General features: G+C 41.9%; 1 protein-coding gene across 5 annotated transcripts in view; it reads right to left on the reverse strand.

The window, feature by feature from the left end:
• The window catches only part of LOC140466734 (ATP-binding cassette sub-family C member 9-like), a 190,225-nt gene that overhangs the window by 149,768 nt on the left and 18,934 nt on the right, over positions 1 to 21,523 (reverse strand). For all 5 annotated transcript variants that reach the window (XR_011955272.1, XM_072562268.1, XM_072562265.1 and 2 more), the window contains exon 2: positions 18,800 to 18,941. Coding sequence is in view for 4 of the 5 variants with exons in the window: in XM_072562268.1 (XP_072418369.1) it covers positions 18,800 to 18,941 (142 nt within the window). In the remaining variant the exon portion in view is untranslated. The remainder of the gene's footprint in view (positions 1 to 18,799; positions 18,942 to 21,523) is intronic.

Consider the following 21,523-nt stretch of genomic DNA (forward strand, 5'->3'; position numbering starts at 1 on the left):
CTCCAAAATCTCAAACACTCTGGAAGCTTGACACCATCCAGGAGAAAGTAGCTCATCCAACTTTTTAAAAATTCATTTATGGGCTGTGGGCATCACTGGCTAGGTTGGCAACTATTGCCCATCTCTCATTGTCCAAAGGGCAGTTACGAGTCAATATGGGCCTGGAATCACATGTAGGCCAGACCAGGTGAGGATTGTGGTTTCCTTCTCTAAAGGACATTCATGAACCAGATGGGTTTTTCCCACAAGCAAAAATGAGTTCATGGTCATCATTAAACTCTTCATTCCAGATGTTTATTGAATTCAAATTCCACCATCGGCCATGGCAGGATTCAAACACAAGTTCCCAGAATGTTAGCTGGGTCTCTAGATTAACAGTCCATTGATAATATCACTAGGCACAATACCACATTGATAACTACCACCTCACCATGAGTTAACTGGGCAATCTCTCCAGCACTGGCACATAGTGGCAGCAAGCTGTACTACCTAGAAGATTAAGTGCAGCAACTCGCCAAGACTTCTTTGACAATGTCATCTAAATCCACAATTTCTTCTAACTGTTAGGAAATGCAGCAGATGCTTGTGAACATCATCCCTTGCAAACTGATCTCAAATCCATAAACAATCCTCACTTGGAATGATATTGCCATTCCTTAACTGTTGCTGGTTCAAAATCCTTGAACACTCTCCCTACCAGTCCTGTGGGAATGCCCAGAGACTGCATCAGCTCAAAGCTTCAGCTCACCACCACCTACATCAGGGCAAGTAAGGATGGACAATAAATTCCCGTCTAGCCTGCATTTCCCATATTCCATGACCAATAAAGACAAAGGTACATTGGTCTGAGATTCAGACAAACAGAGAAAAATGGAGGGGTGGGGGGGAGGGGAGATGGAAGCAGTGGCGGAGCTGCGATTGGCATTAATTACATATCTTGACATCTGTATGCATTTCTTTGGAGTTGGCAAAGGCCACTTAACCCTTGAGCCTGTTCCACAAAGCATGGCTCATCCGTACCTGCACTACATTTACCTGATATCCTTATCCAGAAAAAGGATCACTCACGGTCCTGAAATTTTTAAGTAATCCTGCCAACCATAATACTTGAGGGGAAAGAGTTCAAGGTTTCCATGCCACTGTGTGGGAAGTAGTGGGAAGCTTAACTTTGAGCTTAAACCAGGTTTCTATACCCCGCTCTTCAGCTGAGAGTTTACCAAAATGACCAACTGGTCTCCCTAGTATCACAGCCAGATACCTGAGCAAAGCACTATGGGATGTACTGGTCTCAGAGATGTCCCTACAATGAAGGTCAGCAATGTGGGTTTACTACGCATAGCCATACCCCTGAGTATTCTAGGATTGAGGTTATGAATCTCAGAAATCAAGTCCCGTTACCATTTTTAAATGGTTCTGGTGTTGTTCTGATTCCATGAAAATCCACTTATTCTGATCGTAGAATTATTACAACATCCTTAAAGGAGAGAGGCAAAGCTTTGATTTAACTTCTCACATCAAAGACATTCTTTCAAGTAGTGCAGCTCTCCCTCAGTATACCCCTGACTCTCACTAAAATACAGAACTGTATGGTGGTTTGAGAATATGCACTCAGGATTCCTGTACCTTTTTGACCACCAGGTGGTAACCCATTCCCTCTTTTCCTGCATTCTCTTAAGCTGAATGTTGTCCATAACCAGAGACTTGCCAACAAAGTTCTGAACATCACTGAGGCACTGCAGTAACACCGGCTACTGAAATCAGGAGCTCGAGTTCCTTCAGCTGATGACACTGTAAAGACTGTATCATTGTATTTTTATTTACTTTCGGATTGAGGACCAAAATGGGAAAAGGAAACCAAGAAAACTGTAGAAGCAGATGTTGCAACTTTAAAATGAATTGTGCGCTAGGCCACAACTGGAGAACTGTGTGTAGTTCTGATCACAACATGATAGGAGGGATGTGATTGCACTGAAGGGGGTTCAGAGGAGATTCATCTGGATGGAGCACTTCAGTGATGAAGAGGCTCAATAAGTTTGAACTATTTTGTTTGGAACAGAGAATGTTGAGGGGAGAACCTGATAGAAGTATGTAAGTATAAGTTTATGCATGGACAGTGCAGATAAGAAGCTGTTCCCCTGAGTTGAAGGGCTAATAATAAGGGGGTACATAATTTTAAAGTGGCTTAGAAGGAATGTATTCAGAAGTCACACGACACCAGCTTACGGTCCAACAGGCTTATTTGAAATCACAGGCTTTTGGAGCATAGCCCCTTTGTCAGGTGAAGTGATCACTGAAGGAGCAGTGCTCCAAAAGCTTGTAATTTCAAATAAACCTTTGGACAATAACCTGGTGTTGTGTAACGTCTGACGTTGTCCACCCCAGTCCAACACCGGCAGCTCCACATCATAGAAGGGATGCGAGGAAAAATGTTTTCACTCAGAGGGTGGTGGGAGTTGGAATGCACTGTCTGGGAGGGGAGTTGAGATGGGAAACCTCACAATCTTTAAAAAAGTACTTGGGTGAGCACTTGAAGTGTGGGAATGTGGGATTAATGCAGGTAATAGTTTATTTTTGTGGAGACTTAATGGGCCATGGAGCCTCTCCTGTACTGTATGATTCTGTAATTCAATGTTGCTTTGTTCAAGCAGTGGGGAAGAACTGCTGAACTCATCAGCACTATGGGTGCATATTCAGGGTCATTAGCCAGGGACAGCCTGTTGATTGGTTTCCAATTTGAAGGGGATAGAAAATGAGAGATTGACAGGAAGACAAGTTGAGAGTACCCCAAGGTCTCCTTGCCAAATCTGCAAGGTAGGTCCTAAGAGCTGAAGTGAAAGTCAAAGGCGTAAATGTTTCCATTGAAATGAAATGGGACATCTTTGTTCCAAATACTGGAAGTTGCAAGGGAAACCCATTGAACTTACTGGGATTTATAATAGAGAGTTTGAAAGGGAACTCAATGGAGAATGGCACGGTTCGGATTGTAGCTTTGACTACATTAAGAGCTTGGAGATACACATTGCTGAGAGTGCAGGAGAGGTGATTGTGGAAATGCGAGATAGAAAGGGTTTATGTCTTAAAGGAAGATCACCCTTTTATCTTCACATGATGCCTCTAAATCCATAACTATAGTCAGGGACACAAGGGCTACTCAAATTTAGTCAAGTGGTAACAGATTATGTAGCATCCTAAACAAAGACATAAGCAGAACACTCGTAGACAACCTGATTTATTCCTTTGATGACAATTACAGTTAAGGAAGTATTGGCAAAGTTAACTCAGATTTTTTTCTTCTTATGGTCTACCAATGTTTAAATCTGTCCAGGACATCAGCAGCAGTTTGGGTGTCAAACAATTTAAGTCATCTGCATATCATTCGCAAACATGGGGAACTTTGGAGAGGTCCCATCAAACATTCAAAACCATGGCATAATGTCTTAAATAATGATCAGGGTGAGATACAAGGAGTGATTTCTTACTATTTGCAACCATAGATTTCCCCAAATGCGTCTACTGAATTTAACCCATTTGAGTTGATCCATTGCCATGCGATTAGAGTTTTATTAAAATTGATTAAGGAAAAATTCAGACAAAAAAAATCTAATCCTCAGTGTTGCATTATGTGTCCATGGTTCTAGAAAGACTCATAGGAGAATGTAGGGTAGCACAGGAAAACCTAAAAGTTCCACAGGTGAAAATAAAAAAAAAGTTTGCCAACATGCTCCATCTAGAATGTTTGAAGCAGTATTGATATTAATGCCTTTTTGAGGTGAACCTCTGAAAGTGAATTTAAGAAATCCATACAAAGTATTTAGGAGTAAAGTGATTTTTATCTGTTCACTACTCCCAAACATAGGAAGAAGAATCGGTTATGTCAAACCAACATGTTGAAAAGATATTATGAAAGAATCATAGAACTATAGAATCACACAATCCTTACAGTGTGGAAGCAGGCCATTCATTCCATTGAGGAGAAAGTGAGGACTGCAGATGCTGGAGATCAGAGCTGAGCAATACATTTTCAGCTCATTCATTCCATTGATCCTACCAAGAGCATCCTACCTGAGACCTACCCCCCGACACTATCCATGTAATCCTGCATTTCCCATGGCTAATCCATCTGACCTACACATCCCTGAACACTCTGGGTAATTTAGCATGGTCAATCCAACTACCTCGCACATCTTTGGACACACAAAGAAGAACATGGTAAGGAGCAAGTGTGTGTGGTGGTCAGAATACCAGTGAGACATGTGGAGGTGCAGGTGTTGGACTGGTACAGACAAAGTTAAAAATCACACAACAGCAGATTATAGTCCACCAGGTTTATTTGAAAGTACAAGCTTTTGGAGCGCTAATCCTTCATCAAGTAGCTAGTGAGGCATGATCATAGGACACAGAATTTATAGTAAAACTTCAAATTGTCATATAACTGATTTGATGTATTGAACAAACCTAGATTGCTGTTAAGTCTTTAATCATTTCGAATGGGGATGTAGGTTTCGATTCATTAATATATAAATCGCAGAGTTTCTTTCAAGTCACATTTCCGAGATAACTTAAAGTTTTATATTTAAAAAGTGACCTCTCAGCTTAGACACTGCATTTAAAGTATGGAGTTAGAGTCTGTCCGTATCCCAAACTTGAGTCAGACTGGTTCTATTTCGAAAGTAGGAATTTATAACATTTTACATGGACTAACTGCCTACTGATTGTGTGCTTTTTGAACAAAATAGATTGTATTTGCAAATACAAATCTGCAAATGCAAATTCACCCCGTAGACTTATATGTGAGAGTGTGCGCACACGCATGTGTGTACGCATACATGAGGAAGAAAGAGAGAGAGTGTGTGCGTGTGTGTGTGTATATGTGTGCATGCTTGATAGAATATATGTGTGAATGTGATGGAGTACATGCCTGTAAGAGGGTGTGCATTTGAGTGTGTGTGTGTCTGTCTGAGAGAGAGCATGTCTATGAGAGAGAATCTGTGTGAGTGTGATTGCGTGTATGAGTCTGTATGTATGTGTGCATGAGAGTGTATAGTGTAGTAGGGTCACCTGTAGTGTGACATTAAACCCATGAATCTTTGATCTTTTACTATAAATTCTGTGTCCTACGATCCTGTCCCACTAGCTATCTGACGAAGGAGCAGAGCTCTGAAATCTTGTGCTTCCAAATAAACCTGGCATTGTGTGGTTTTTAACTTTGTAACAATGAGGTAAAAGGAGGGGTAAGGAGTTCTTCCACAACTCAACCAGCCAACACAGAAAAACCAAGACAGTTAGACACTGTGTCCTCATTTTTAGAGGACGGATATTGGTCAGGTCTAGTAAGGTTACATAGGATCTAAAAGGAAATCTATAAGGAAGTGATACACCTAGATGTACAACATTAGTTATGCAAAATGTAGACAGAGGAGAGTCAGTACAAATAAAACAACATCCTTATTAATTGAACACAAAACCATGCCAAAGCAGCTGAATTTCACAAGGAGTAAGCTTAATTCCTAAATCAGACAGATCAACCAGATTCTATACAGACTACAGACAAGTAAATGAAGTCACAAAAAAACAGATTCATACTCAATTCCTCAGTTATAAGTGGGAATTAATAGAGTTGGCAATGCTTATGTTCTTTCTAAGATTGCTCTTTCATTTCGTTGGGGTTAATTGAATTGCAAGAGTAACTATGACAATAAATTCACAGTGCAATCAGGATAGTTTCCTATGGCAATATACCAGACAGCCAACCAGACAGCAGGCTATCTTGGATCTGGCAATGAACCAGATTTCATAAATGACCTCAGAGTAAAAGATCCCAAAAGGAAGTAGTAATCATAACATGATGAATTTAAAGTGCTGTTTGAGAATGAGAAACTTGGGTCAGGTACAGTGGTGTTTAACTTAAATAAAGGGAATTACAATAAAACGAGGATAGAGTTAGCTAAAATGAACAGGATGGATGGATTAGCAGGAATGACGGTGATCAAGCAGTGGCAAACATTTAGATTACTTACAGTGTGGAAACAGGCCTTTTGGCCCAACAAGTCCACACTGACCCTCCGAAGAACAACGCACCCACACCCATTCCCCTACAATTACCCTTTCACCTAACACTACGGGCGATTTAGCATGGCCAATTCACCTAACCTGCACATTTTTGGACTGTGGCAGGAAACTGGAGCACCCAGGAGAAACCCACGCAGACATGGCAAGAATGTGCAAACTCCACACAGACAATAAATTCACAGTGCGGGAAGCGGGAATCGAACCCGTGTCTCTTGCACTGTGAGGCAGCAGTGCTAACCACTGTGCCGCCCATGAGGAGGCAATTCGTGACTCTTAGTAAAAATGCATCATAGTAATGAGGAAAGATTCTAAAAGTGGGATAAATCAACCACAGCTAACCAAGGAAGTTAAAGGCAATATTAAGTTGAACGAAAAACATATATAAAGGAGACAAAAGTCATTGATAGCCTAAAGATTGGGATAAATTCAGAATCTAGCAAATGAGACCTAAAAAGATAATGAAGACAGAGAGAAAGTAAACTAAGAGGGCAAACCAGTGAGAAATACAAAAACTGACAAAATAAGGGAGTCTTTAAATACATAAAAAGGAAGAGAGAGGTCAAAGTGAACATGGAAATGGTATCTGGGAAAATGGTTTTGGGGAACAAGGAAATGGCAGAGGAGTCACACTACTTTGCATCAGCCTTTGCAGTGAAAGAAACTTCAAACATTCTATTAATATTAAAGAATACGGGGAGGAATTAAGAATCAACACCATCACTGGAGAAGTAATATTAGACAAATTCCCTGGCCCTGAGTGCTTGCATTGGAGGGTCCTAAAACAGGCAGCTGTAGAAACAGTGGGCGCATTGATTGCAATTTTCCAAAAATTGTTGGATTCTGGAGAAGTTACAGAAGATTGGAAAACTGCCAATATGACAGGCTTGTTCAATAAGGGAGGGAGGCAAAAAGACGATAATGATTAGTCTGACATCCATTGCTGGAAAAGTATTGGACTCAATTATTGGAGAAGAACATTTGGAAAATCATATCCTGATCAAGCCAAGTCAACATGGCTTTATGAAAGGGAAATCATTTTTATGAGAGTTTTTCAAGGGTATCTCAATCAGACTAGATAGAGGGAACCTAGTAAGTGTGTTGTACTTGGACTTCCAGAAGGTATTCAACAAGTTACATCACAAAACATTAAGTCAGAAGATAAGAGCCCATAATATTGGAGATAGAATATTGGCATGGATAGAGAAATGTCCAGTAGGCAGGAAACAGTGAGCAAGGATAAAAGGTTCTTTTACAGGTTGGTGACCTGTGACCAGTGGGGTTCAACAGAGTTCAGTGCTGGGAGTGTAACTGTTTATGACATATATTCATGGCTTGAAGGAAGGAAGTGAATGTACTGCTATATGCTGCATTATGCTGTAAGCTGCAGGTCTACAGGCCAAGTGCAGGGGTGTAGGATTCGAAAGGGCATCTGGGTGTCTTTGGGTCGACATGGACAAGATGGGCCGAACTTGTTTTCATCTATTTTTCTCATCAACCTGTCCAGAGATATTCTTACATACCTTTGAAGCAGGTAGGACGTCAATCTGGGCCTCTCAGTCTAGGACTGGGACACTACACTGAGCCACAAGGGGGTCCTGAGCCTATTGCACCTGGTATTCCCATCCAAGTACTAATCCGACCCGAATCTGCTGAGTGTCCAAGATCAGACGAGATTAGGCACTTTCAGACTAGTATGGCTAATGGTTGAATGCTGCCCCTCTCAGAGGTAAAAACAATGACTGCAGATGCTGGAAACCAGATTCTGGATTAGTGGTGCTGGAAGAGCACAGCAGTTCAGGCAGCATCCAAATAGCTTCGAAATCGACGTTTCGGGCAAAAGCCCTTCATCAGGAATAAAGGCAGTGAGCCTGAAGCGTGGATAAGCTAGAGGAGGGTGGGGGTGGGGAGAAAGCAGCATAGAGTACAATGGGTGAGTGGGGGAGGGGATGAAGGTGATAGGTCAAGGAGGAGAGGGTGGAGTGGATAGGTGGAAAAGAAGATAGGCAGGTAGGACAAGTCCGGGCAAGTCAAGGGGACAGTTACTGAGATGGAAGTTTAGAACTAGGGTGAGGTGGGGGAAGGGGAAATGAGGAAACTGTTGAAGTCTGCATTGATGCCCTGGGGTTGAAGTGTTCCAAGGCGGAAGATGAGGCGTTCTTCCTCCAGGCGTCTGGTGGTGAGGGAGCGGCGGTGAAGGAGGCCCACGACCTCCATGTCCTCGGCAGAGTGGGAGGGGGAGTTGAAATGTTGGGCCACGGGGCGGTTTGGTTGATTGGTGCGGGTGTCCCGGAGATGTTCCCTAAAGTGCTCTGCTAGGAGGCGCCCAGTCTCCCCAATGTAGAGGAGACCGCATCGGGAGCAACAGATGCAATAAATGATATTAGTGGATGTGCAAGTAAAACGTTGATGGATGTGGAAGGCTCCTTTAGTGCCTTGGATAGAGGTGAGGGAGGAGGTGTGGGCGCAGGTTTTACAGTTCCTGCGGTGGCAGGGGAAAGTGCCAGGATTGGAGGGTGGGTTGTTTGGGGGTATGGACCTGACCAGGTAGTCACGGAGGGAACGGTCTTTGCGGAAGGTGGAAAGGGGTGGGGAGGGAAATATATCCCTGGTAGTGGGGTCTGTTTGGAGGTGGCAGAAATGTCGGCGGATGATTTGGTTTATGCGAAGGTTTGTAGGGTGGAAGGTGAGCACCAGGGGCGTTCTGTCCTTGTTACGGTTGGAGGGGTGGGGTCTGAGGGCGGAGGTGCGGGATGTGGACGAGATGCATTGGAGGGCATCTTTAACCACGTGGGAAGGGAATTTGCGGTCTCTAAAGAAGGTGGCCATCTGGTGTGTTCTATGAAGGAGGAGATGGGAATTGGAGAAGAAGAGTGAACCGGATGTGATGTAGAAGAGGTAAGTCAAAATAAACAAGAAGGAATTAAGAAGCATAGGATGCCAACATGAACTGTCATTGGCTGGCAAAGAGATACACGTCATGTTTGAAACTGGAGAGAGAAGCAAAATATCAATTTTGTATCACCCCACATGGAACCGATCAGTCAAATTTAGAAGGACTATTGTTCACAATGGTGGCAGCACCAGGTTTTTAAAGGTAAGTACTCTTTTACATTACTGTCATTCCCAGCTTGATCCTCTGCACTGTTCTTGCTTGCTTTTAAGGATTTGTAACTTTATTCACAGAGCTTCATTCCAGAACCAACAAACCCTTGTGTGGGCTCTCTAGCCTCACAGTAAAACTTCTTTCTATGCTCACCCTAGCCCACAGAGCCCTTACCAGCTCTAACATAGAGGCTTTCTGTTGAAGGTACTGCTCTTGCCTTGCTGCTGCTCCCACCAGGGCTGCTGTGGAATGTGTTGGTGAAGTTGATGAATTGCTCAACCTCCTCGCGGGAGCACGAGGTGGCGCCAATGCAGTCATCAATGTAGCGGAGGAAGAGGTGGGGAGTGGTGCCGGTGTAATTACGGAAGATCAACTGTTCTACATAGCCAACAAAGAGACAGGCATAGCTGGAGCCCATACGTGTGCCCATGGCTACCCCTTTGGTTTGGCGGAAGTGGGAGGATTCAAAGGAGAAATTGTTAAGGGTGAGGACCAGTTCAGCCAAACGAATGAGAGTGTTGTTGGAAGGGTACTGTTGGGGACGTCTGGAGAGGAAAAAACGGAGGGCTGGAGGCCCTGGTCGTGGCGGATGGAGGTGTAGAGGGATTGGATATCCATGGTGAAGATGAGGCGTTGGGGGCCAGGGAAACGGAAGTCTTGGAGGAGGTGGAGGGCATGGGTGGTGTCTCGAACGTATGTGGGGAGTTCCTGGACTAGGGGGGATAGGACATTTTAATCCATCCATTTTACAAGCATTATATGCAGACCTTTTGCAGTTAGATATCTTCAACCGATTAATATGATATGGTCACTGGGTCAAGAGAGAAGGCGCAGCAGAACTGACCATCCTGTACTAAGACAGATCGCATCACCCACATGCACTGACTGTTTGATCTACAAAAATGAAGAGATTGAGATCTTGTCATAATTTATTTCAATAATGAAGTTTCCTTTTGGCAATTTCACACTTTCTAGTGTAGAACAGTGTTCTATGATAATTCCTAATCTAGATTTTCTGCTAAACGTTGAACAAAAGGATACCAGTGTAATAATGGTTATGAAAATATGACAACAGAAGGCCACTTGGCCCTTCATGGCTGATTTGTTTTTAATCTTAACTCTACATTCCTGCATATCCCTGACAATCTTCCATGCTCTCAGTCATCAAGAATCTACAGGACTCTGCCTTAAAATATTTAAAGTCTCCGCGTTCACTGCCTTTTGAGGAAGGGAATTCTAAAGGCTCACAACCCTCTGAGAGAACAAAACATGTTTCCTCATCCCTCTCTTAAAGGGGTGCTCTAAGTTTTCAAACTGTGCCCCCAGTACCAGATTCTCCCACAAGGAGAAACATCCCGTCAATGTCCACCTGGTCAAGAATCTTCGTGATCTTATGTTTCAATGAAGTTACCGCTGATTCTTCCAAACTCTGGAGGTTATAGGCATAGCCTTTTCACATAAGGAAATAAGGCCATAAGACCATAGGAGCAGAAATTAGGCCATTCGGCCCATTGCGTCTGCTCTGCCATTCAGTCATGGCTGATAGTGCGAAAATGGGGTTGAGAAATCTTTCTCCCCATAACCTTTGATTCCCTTGGCAATCAAGAACTTACCTATCTCTGTCTTTAATATACTCAATGACCCGGCCTCCAATGACCCTTCAATGGCAATGAATTCCACAGATTCCCCACTCTCTGGTTAAAGACATTTCTCCTTATCTCCATTCTAAAGGGTCTTCCCTTTACTCTAAGGCTGTGCCCCCAGGTCATCGTCCCTTCTGCCAATAGAAACATGGTCCCAACATCCACTCTGTCCAGGCCATTCAGTATTCTGTAAGTTTCAATCCGAACCTCCCTCAACCTTCTAAAGTCAGAGTATCTGCTTATTCCAGATATTATTCAAATAAATCTTCTTTGAACGGCTTCCAAGAGAATCCTAGAATCAACGTGTTAACATCCTTCTTTAAATATGGTGACCAGTACTGTATATAGAACATTTCTAAGATGGCGGCAGAGTAGCAGTGCTCCTGCCCAGAGCTCATCTGCTCCTTCCGCTTTTACTTAACTTTTTTTCTTCCTTCACAACATTTTCTTCCTTACTTTAATCTACTTACCTTCTGTGGAGAGATCCAGCCAAGGCAGGGGACAGTGAGACAGCTGGGGGGTGAGAGGGGAGTGAGAGCACGAGCACAGCACAGGGGAGATTGAGCCCAAACTGGCGACCATGAAGGTCCCTTGGCATCTGTGACGAGGGCAGGCAGCCTGATATCTCCCGGCATCTGTGGCGGTGTCAAGTGTGGGGAGATCGGGACCAGCACAGAGGAGATTGAACCCTTGTGGGGAGTGGCTAAGTACTTAAGGACTGCAACATGTACTTTTAACTATATTTATTACTCCACTTTGTACCCAAGATTTTGTATCTAGGTACCTTTGGAACTAAGATGACACCGGACATTGCAAACTTTTTCATTGTACTCCTGTATCTCTATGTTTGAGTACACGTAACAACAAAACCTAATTCTAATTCAGTCTCACTAATGCCATGCATAACAAGATAACTTATGTGGTCAGATTACTTATACCAGACTTGTTTTCCCTCAAGTGTAGAAAAATTAATATTGATCGACTTGTGGTGTTTAAGATGATTAAATGTTTTATCTGAAAACATAAATGGAAACCATTTCCTCTGGTGACAAATTCAGAACAAAGAAACAACCTCAAAATTGCAGCTTGGAGATTAAGGGTGATGTCAAGTTATTATTGAAATTATCTAGTGCCATAACTCCTTGGGGTAATTCACTATATATCAAGCTCCATTATTCCCAGATATGAATATTTGCTGAAACCAGTAAATTGCCCAATTCTACATTATCATCTAATGTAAGTTAAAAGCAATGCACAATGAGCTTTTTTTTCTCATTAAACAGGTAAGTAACTACTTTTTGCATTTAAATTGTTTTCAATCAAATGGCAAAAAAGAAACATCAATTGCTAACATAGAACAGAATCACAGAGTTTTTATGGTGTAGGAGGAGGACAGTCAACTCGCCATACCTCCTCTGGTTCTGTTACCCAGTGACAAACTCGTGCCTTTTCCCCAGAACTGAAACGATGCCCCATTTTACATTCTCATACACGCAGGGATACACAATAATTGTATGTGGAGAAAGAACAAAAAAAAATCAGAGAAGTACAGAACTGGACCAGCCTTTCAGTTCTTTTCAATTGCCTCAGACTCTTTGCTGTCCACTCACTTGTTGAAGATTTCCCCTCTTTTCTTTTTGTATGGGATTTGCAGAGACAGGGAGTTCACTAGAATAGGTCAGGAGAAGAGGTGGCCACCTGGGATTTTTTTCTATTTCACCACACACCGAAGAGAGAAAAAGGGAGATGCTTTTTCTTTGCTGAATGCATTGTCCATATACACAGCTATAATCACCTACCCAGGAACCAATCAGGTGACTTTACTGAGCTCTGAGCCCACAACAATTGGTACCAGTTGAAAAGTCAATCAAAAGTCTGTGGGAAAAATTGCCCTGAATACACACAGGCAATACTAATCTGTCAGGTATTCTCCCTTATTGCTCCAATAAAGCAACACTGTATATATACTGATAATAAGCTCCTATCATTTGCTTTAAAAACTACAAACATCTTCTTATACAGTTTCCTTGGTTTAAAGCAGTTGTTTTTTTTCCCCACATTTAGTCCACAGTTCAAAAAAATAAAAATGGACTTTACAATGGTCATTTATTCATTCATACTCATTAACTTTTGTTGAAAACAAATGAGCTCAAACACACACAGCGCATCTAGACCTCGCTAAAAATACTATGTTCTGAATGTAAGCCCTTTCTTTCTAGTATCCCTCACCTTGACAAATTCATGAAGGATGTTGATAACCAAATGTACTGGGATGTTGTAACTGTTTGAAGTGTTTAGTGAGAAAAGCGCCACAGCACAGTGCAGCATGTTTTCTGTGCACCCACAAAAGAAAACATAGTACAGAGATATTTCATTTCCAAAGGAATAAGTTGTGCTTAGTGTGCAACTGCTTGATATCGGACTGATTATGTTATCATTTGTCACTGCTGTAACTTTAAAGTGATTTTAAAATGTCTTGCAAGCATGCTTGGATTTGTGTTCTGAATTGATGGTGAAATTCAAGCGCTTTTTAAAACAATTTTCCAATTGCCCTTGGCTACTGCTACAGTGCCACATAAAACTGACATCACAATTTATCACAGAACCATGACTCATTAAATAAGCTTCGAATGTATTGCCAGCAGTGTTCACCTGCCAAGTAACTGTTCAAGAAATACTAATAATCTGTTCACAGAGATGCTCTCGATTCCCTAAGACAGAAGTTTTATAGTCAGAAATACTTTGCCCTGAAGATGCAATATCCAATGGAAATCATTATGTATCATTGAGAACCACGGGAGAAGTGCCCAAAGATTGGAGAGTGGCTAGTGTTCTGCTATATAAGAAAGGCTGCAGGGAAATGCCTGGGAACTACAGACTTGTGTGCCTGATATCCGTGATGGGTTAGTTGTTAGAGTGGATTCTGAGAGACAGGATCTACGGACGTTTGGAGAGGCAAGGATTCATTTGGGATAGTCAGCACAGCTTTGTGGATGGGAAATTATGTCTCACATGGTTTGATTTCATTTTTGGATAGAATAGTACAGTGTGGAAACAGGCCCTTCGGCCTGCTAAGATTTGCTTTCCCAAAATGCAGCACCTCGCATTCATCTGAATTAAACTCCATCTGCCACTTCTCAGCCCACTGGCCCATCTGGTCCAGATCCTGTTATAATCTGAGGTAACCCTCTTCGCAGTCCACTGCACCTCCAATTTTGGTGTCATCTGCAAACTTACTAACTGTACCTCTTATGCTCGCATCCAAATCATTTATGTAAATGACAAAAAGTAGAGGACCCAGCACCGATCCTTGAGGCACTCCACTGGTTTGAAAAACAACCCTCCACCATCACCTTCTGTCTTCTACCTTTGAGCCAGTTCTGTATCCAAATGGCTAGTTCTCCCTGTATTCCATGAGATTTAACCTTGCTTATCAGTCTCCCATGGGGAACCTTATCAAACGCCTGACTGAAGTCCATATAGATCACATCTACTGCTCTGCCCTCATCAATCCTCTTTGTTAATTCTTCAAAAAACTCAATCAAGTTTGAGAGACATAATTTCCCACACACAAAGCCATGTTGACTATCCCTAATCAGTCCTTGCCTTTCCAAATACATGTACATCCTGTCCCTCAGAATTCCCTCCAACAACTTGCCCACCACCGACGTCAGGCTCACCGGTCTATAGTTCCCTGGCTTGTCTTTACCGTCCTTTTTAAACAGTGGCACCACGTTGGCCAACCTCCAGTCTGCCGGCACTTCATCTGTGACTATCAATAATACAAATATCTCAGCAAGAGGCCCAGCAATCACTTCTCTAGCTTCTCACAGAGTTCTAGGGTACACCTGATCAGGTCCTGGGAATTTATCCACCTTTACCCGTTTCAAGACATCCAGCACTTCCTCCTCTGTAATATCGACATTTTGCAAGATGTCACCATCTATTTCCCTACAGAGTATATCTTCGATATCCTTTTCCACAGTAAATACTGATGCAGAATTTAGTATCTCCCCCATTTTCTGCGGCCTTGCTGATCTTTGAGGGGCCCTATTCTCTCCCTAGTTACCCTTTTGTCTTTAATGTATTTGTAAAAACCCTTTGGATTCTCCTTAATTCTATTTGCCAAAGCTATCTCCTGTCCCCTTTTTGCCCTCCTAATTTCCCACTTTAGTATACTCTTACTGCCTTTATACTCTAAGGATTCACTCGATCTATCCTGTCTATACCTGACATATGCTTCCTTCTTTTTCTTAACCAAACCCTCAATTTCTTTAGTCATCCAGCATTCCCTACACCTACCAGCCTTTCCTTTCACCCTAACAGGAATATACTTTTTCTGGATTCTTGTTATCTCATTTTTGAAGGCTTCCCACCTTCCAGCTGTCCCTTTACCTGCGAAAATCTGCCTCCAACCAGCTTTTGAAAGTTCTTGTCTAATACTGTCAAAATTGGCCTTCCTCCAATTTAGAACTTCAACTTTTAGATCTGGTCTATCCTTTACCGTCACTATTTTAAAATGAATAGAATTATGGTCGCTAGCTCCAAAGTGCTCCCCCACTGATACCTCAGTCACCTGCCCTGCCCTTTTTCCCAACAGTAGGTCAAGTTTTGCACCTTCTCTACTAAATCAGAAAATTGACTTGTACGCACTTAAGAAATTCCTCTCCATCTAAACCTTTAACACTATGGCAGTCCCAGTCTATGTTTGGAAAGTTAAAATCCCCTACCATAACTACCCTATTATTCTTACAGATAGCTGAGATCTCCTTACAAGTTTGTTTCTCAATTTCTCTGACTATTGGGGGGTCTATAATACAATCCCAATAAGGTGATCATCCCTTTCTTATTTCTCAGTTCTACCCAAATAACTTCCCTGGATGTATTTCCGGGAATATCCTCCCTCAGCACAGCTGTAATGCTATCCCTTATCAAAAGTGCCACTCCCTCTCCTCTCTTGCCTCCCTTTCTATCCTTCCTGTAGCATTTGTATCCTGGAACATTAAGCTGCCAGTCCTGCCCATCCCTGAGTCATGTTTCTGTAATTACTATGATATCCCAGTCCCATGTTCTTAACCATGCCCTGAGTTCATCTGCCTTCCCTGTTAGGCCCTTTGCATTGAAATAAATGCAGTGTAATTTATTAGTCCTACCTTGTCCCTGACTGTTTGACTCACTTCTGTTCTCAGCTGTACCCGTCTCAGATCGATCTCTTTCTTCAGCCATGCATTCATCTGCTCTATCCTCCTATTCCTGCCCTCAATAGCTTGTAGCACTGGGAGTAATCCAGGTATTACTACCCTTGAGGACCTCCTTTTTAAATTTCTGTCTAACTCTGTAATCTCCCTTCAGAATCTCAACCTTTTCCCTTCCTATATCATTGGTTCTAATGTGGACAATGACCTCTTGCTGGCCCCTCTCCCATGTGAGAATATTCTGCACCCTCTGAGATATCTTTGATCCTGGCACAGGGAAACAACACACCATTCTGCTTTTTCTCTGCTGGTCACAGAAACATCTGTCTGTACCTCGGACTACAGAATCCCCTAACACAATTGATCTCTTGGAAGTTGACGAACCCCTTGTTGCATTAGAGCCAGTCTCAATACCAGAAACTTGGCTGTTCATGCTACTTTCCCCTAAGAACGTAATGTGGAAAAATGTGATGTTATCCTCTTCATTAGGGGAAGCAGGTATGGAGGGTATTTCTTAAATGCTAAGAGGTTGGAAAGCAGAGATGTATGATAGGATTTTGTCAAAAAGCACTGGAGGTTATCATGCAGGTGCAACAAGTTACTTGGAAGGTTAACAGAATTTTCACCCTTACTGCAAGGGGATTTGAGTACAGGGGTAGTGAAATCTTGGTTCGATAGTTACACCACATCTGGAGCAGTGTGTGCAGATTTGGATTTCTCATCTCAGGAACGTTATTATTACCATATGGGAGTGCAGCAAAGGCCCATCAGATTTGTCCCCAGGATGGTGAGACTGCCCTATGAAAAGAAATGAGGTGATCTCATTGAAATTTGCAAAATAATTAAAGGGATAGACAAGCAAGACATATCTGCTTTTTGGGGGAGTCTCAACCCAGGAGTTACAGTTTAAAAATAATGGGGATGCCAGTTCAATCCAAGATGAGAAGAATTCCTTTTACTCTGAGCATTGTGAACTTTTAGAATTCTCTACCACACTGTGGAAGCTCAGTCTTTGCCTACGTTTAAGGTAGAGATTGATAGATATCTGATCACCAACGATATGCAGGGCTATGGGGATAGGGTGGTTAAAAAGCATTGATCAACCGTGAACATATTGAATGGCAAGGCAGGCTTAATGGACTGAATGGCCTCCTCCTGTTCCAATGTTTACACTAAATGTGGGATGGTGTAGTGTTACATCACACTTCGGGAATCTGAGTTAATGGAGCCAACATGCAAGTTGTAGCCTAGAGCTCCACTTTGCTTATAGAATCTCTACAGTGTAGAAAGAGGCCATTTGGCTCATAGAGTCCACATCAACCCTCAAAGATCATCCCACCCAGACCCAACACCATCTCTGTAACCCTGCATTTTCCATGGCTAATTCACCTACCCCACATAACCCTGGACACTATGAGCAATTTAGCATGGCCAATTCACCTAACCTGCACATCTTTGGACTATGGGAGGAAACCAGAGCACTCAGGAAACCCACGCAGACATGGAGAATGTGCACACTCCACTCAGACAGTCACCAGAGGATGGAATTGAACCCAGGTCCCTGGCGACGTGAGGCAGCAGTGCTAACCACAACCACTGTGAGACTTTATCATTTCTTCCCATCATGTGGTTGACAGGAATCTCTCCTCACTACTGACTGCCACTCTTGGAATAAGTTTATAATCACTTTGTTTTATCACGTTATGAACATACCTTTCTTGGCCATCAAGTCCTGGGTTAGCCTTAAACTCAGACCTTCTGGGTTAGAGACAGGGACATTACCCATTGTGCCACAAGACATCTTTACTGCTAGTGAGAAAACTGTTAGTGGGAAAACCAGTATCACTTCATAAAATTGCTACAGTTCCAATGTAAATGCAGCTTAGGTTTCGAAGCTAAACTCAACCTTAATGCTTATCCTGAGACATGTGACAGTGCCATTAAAGGCAGCAGTCATCAACAGGAAGGAGAAAGAAAGATGATGGTTTGAAACTGGGGGGAAGGGACAAGGACACAGTCCATGAGAAGTGTTTTCAGGATACAATGAAAGAGAGAGGGCAGTAATTGGAGATGGAACATGTGGGAGATGACTAAATGAGTGGCTGTCCATCATAAAAAGCAATGAAAAGTTGCTGAAAAGATGAGAGGTTACCTACAGTGACACATAGCAGCAAAGATCACACGTAGGAGGTAGGGGGGGGGGAGAGGCGATCATTGAAATATTTAAAGAGGAGGACAAACATTTTCTATTGCTGTTTCTGAATTGCAAATGGGTGACTGTCTCTGTAGGTTGGCATAGAAACAAGGTTATTGTCCACAGTTTCCATGGTGAACCTATGCCTGCACATGTACTGCTCCTTGTCAAATGACCCTTGTGGAAGATCAGGGTCAAACAACCTGTTTTCATGTCCTCTGGATTCTATTTTTCCTTCATCTCCTGTTCTACCATGCTGTACATTCCACTGAGTATGTCAATCATGCTCACTGAAAAATAAAATTTGTCAGTTACTATTTACCTCTGGTGACCTACATACATTTATCTACTTCATTAATTTTTCTCAAGACAGAGTCAATCTATAGAGGTGAATCTATACAGACACTTTCAACTGACATTCTATCATTTTTACTCCCATGTCAACTCTCTCATGTGAGCAAAGAGCTTAGCATTTCTTCACACTGATTCTAAGGCATTAATGTCATCGAAACAGTGGCTCCATGTATTTTAATCTGATTGTCACACTTACAACATTCCATTTAGATCTTAAATGTGTAATAAATTGAAACCATACCGATCTGAAACCATTCCCTCTGCAATTTCACAGACAAGGACAAAGAGGAGAATGAATGTGAGAATCCATCGTAAACTGTGCCCAGGGAAGTGCAACCATGTGTTATGGTGGATCTGAACCTTTGAACTTTGGCTTCCCCAACCTGAAATTGAAAATACAATTTGGTTTTAGAAAATAGTTGAAAACAAAACACAAACCTGAAGAAAACATATTGAAATATGCTTTAAAAAGCAGTTTCGATTTTGGGTGATTGTACAAAGTAAGCAATATCAGATCAGCCTCTCATTGTTAATCTCTCATTTTCAATCACATCAATTTCAACATTAAAAAAAAATTGAGAGAATGTACTCATGGGTGGTATCCAATATCACTCACTTTACTCTCGTGCCCAGAATCAAAATTATTGCCATCAACTTTAAACTGCACACGACATATTGGCTTAAACATGCTTTTGCTTTGGTCCATGATTATAGAGTACAGTGTTATAATCTAGTGACCCCAATTATTATGGGGAAATGTCCAGTTGATGTTAGTATTGGTCAAATCAGATTCCCAACAGACGTGTGGCCGGATATATCACCATTTCTGAAAAAAATGTTTACTGAAGTGATCTTTTACTGAAAAGTCAGTGCACAATGTTGCAGTCTTTGTTTTAACAATAAGACAAAAAAAAAGTTTATTAACAACAGAAATGAAAACAGAAATGGGAGGACAGAATTGAAGTAGAAATAGTACTGAGGAAATTATGGGGTTAAAGACTGACAAATCACCAGGGTCTAATAATCTCCGTTCCTCATCAGTAAAGAAAATGGCTTTGGAAATATCGAACGTTTTGGTGCTCATCTTCCAAAATTCTACAGAGTAGTTCCTACAGGTTGGATGGGGCAAATGTAAGCTGAAAATGTGTTGCTGGAAAAGCGCAGCAGGTCAGGCAGCATCCAAGGAACAGGAGAATCGACGTTTCGGGCATGAGCCCTTCGTTAGGATTTCTTCCAGCAACACATTTTCAGCTCTGAACTCCAGCATCTGCAGTCCTCACTTTCTCCTGGGGCAAATGTAACTCCACAATTTAAAAAGGAAGATAGAGGAAACAGAATTTCAGACCAATTAGCCCAATTAGCCCAACATTGGTAGTGGGGCAAATGCTAGAGTCCATTATAAATTATGTGATTAAAAACTATTTGGGAATAATTAATGGGATTTGACAAAACCCCAGTTTGGGTTAATGAAAGGCAAATCATACCCAACAAATCTCCTGCAGTATTTTTAGGATTCAACTTGTCAAAGAATAGACAAGGGAGAACCAGTGGATGTGATGCATTTGGATTTTCAGAAAGGTTTTGGAAAGGTCCTTTGCAAGAGGTTAGTGGGCAAAGTGAAATTAATATATTTATGGTATGGCTTGAGAAACAGAAAATAGGTGCAGCAGTAGGCCATTGATTGACAGACAGGCAGCAGAGAATGGAATAAATGATTTTTTTTCTTAGTGACACGCAGTTGGGCACCAGCCATTCATGTTATATATAAATGACCTGGATGAGGGAACCAAATGCAACATTTCCTAGTTTTCTGACAAGACAAAACTGGGTGCGACTGTTGAATGTAAAGAAACTTCAAGCTGATTTAGACTAATTGAGTGAGTGGGCAAACACGTGGCAGATGCATTTAAATGTGTGCTAAATGTAAAGTTGTACACTTTAATGTTAAAATGGAAAGGTGTGGTATTATTTAAATGGTGACATATTGGGAAATGCATATTTACTGAGGGATCTGGGTGTCCATGTACACCAGTCAATGAAAGTAGACAGGAAGGTGCAGCAATTAGAAAGACAAATGGGATGTTGGTCTTCATTGTCAGAGGATTTGAGTTCAGAAGTCGGGATTTTTTTCTTCAGTTATACAGGCCTAAATGAGATGACAACTTGAGTATTGCATGCAATTTTGGTCTCTCTCTACCTAAGAAAGGATATATCAGAGGGAGAGCAGCTGAACTTCACTAGGCTGATACCAGAGATGGAAGGACTGTACTAGGAGGAGAGATTAATTCAACTGGGCTTCTATTCACTAGAGTTTAGGGACGAGTAGGGAGCTGATTGAAATGTATAAAATACTCTTAGACACAATGCAGGGAAGATGTTTCCCCTGGCTGGGGAGTGTAAAACCAAGAGAAGCAGACTCTGATAGAACAGTTAGGACAGAGATAAGGAACCATTTCTTCACTTGAAAGGTAATGATCCTGTTGAAGTCTCTATCACAAAAGAGAGTGGAGGCTAAAGCTTTGAATATTCAACATACAGGTTGATTTTTTAGATTTTAAAGGCATCAAGGGGTATAGGAAGTAAGCAAGAATATGGCATTGCGATAGAGGATCAGCCCATGATCACAACTGAATGGTGATGCAGACTGAAAGGACAGAATGACCTACTCCTGCTCCTGATTTATACATTTCAAATGAAAATAAATAAGAGGAAAAATCACTATTTCCTTAATACACAGGCTCAATTATTTTAAACGGACAGCAGAAATAACCCAAACATGGTACTGTTTACAAACATTGCTACAATTTTAAGAACATCCAGTACTGCACCCGTGCATTTTGAGAGAGAGATTTGTCTGCTTGATCTTATACTTGGATAGTTTGAAGTGATTAAAATTTTAACTCATCTGCAGGAAGTGTAGATAAGTATTTTCTAATTACTACTACATTTGGGACTTAGTTTCCTT

This window comes from Chiloscyllium punctatum, chromosome 44, assembly GCF_047496795.1.
Source record: "Chiloscyllium punctatum isolate Juve2018m chromosome 44, sChiPun1.3, whole genome shotgun sequence".
In the NCBI taxonomy this organism is placed as follows: domain Eukaryota; kingdom Metazoa; phylum Chordata; class Chondrichthyes; order Orectolobiformes; family Hemiscylliidae; genus Chiloscyllium; species Chiloscyllium punctatum.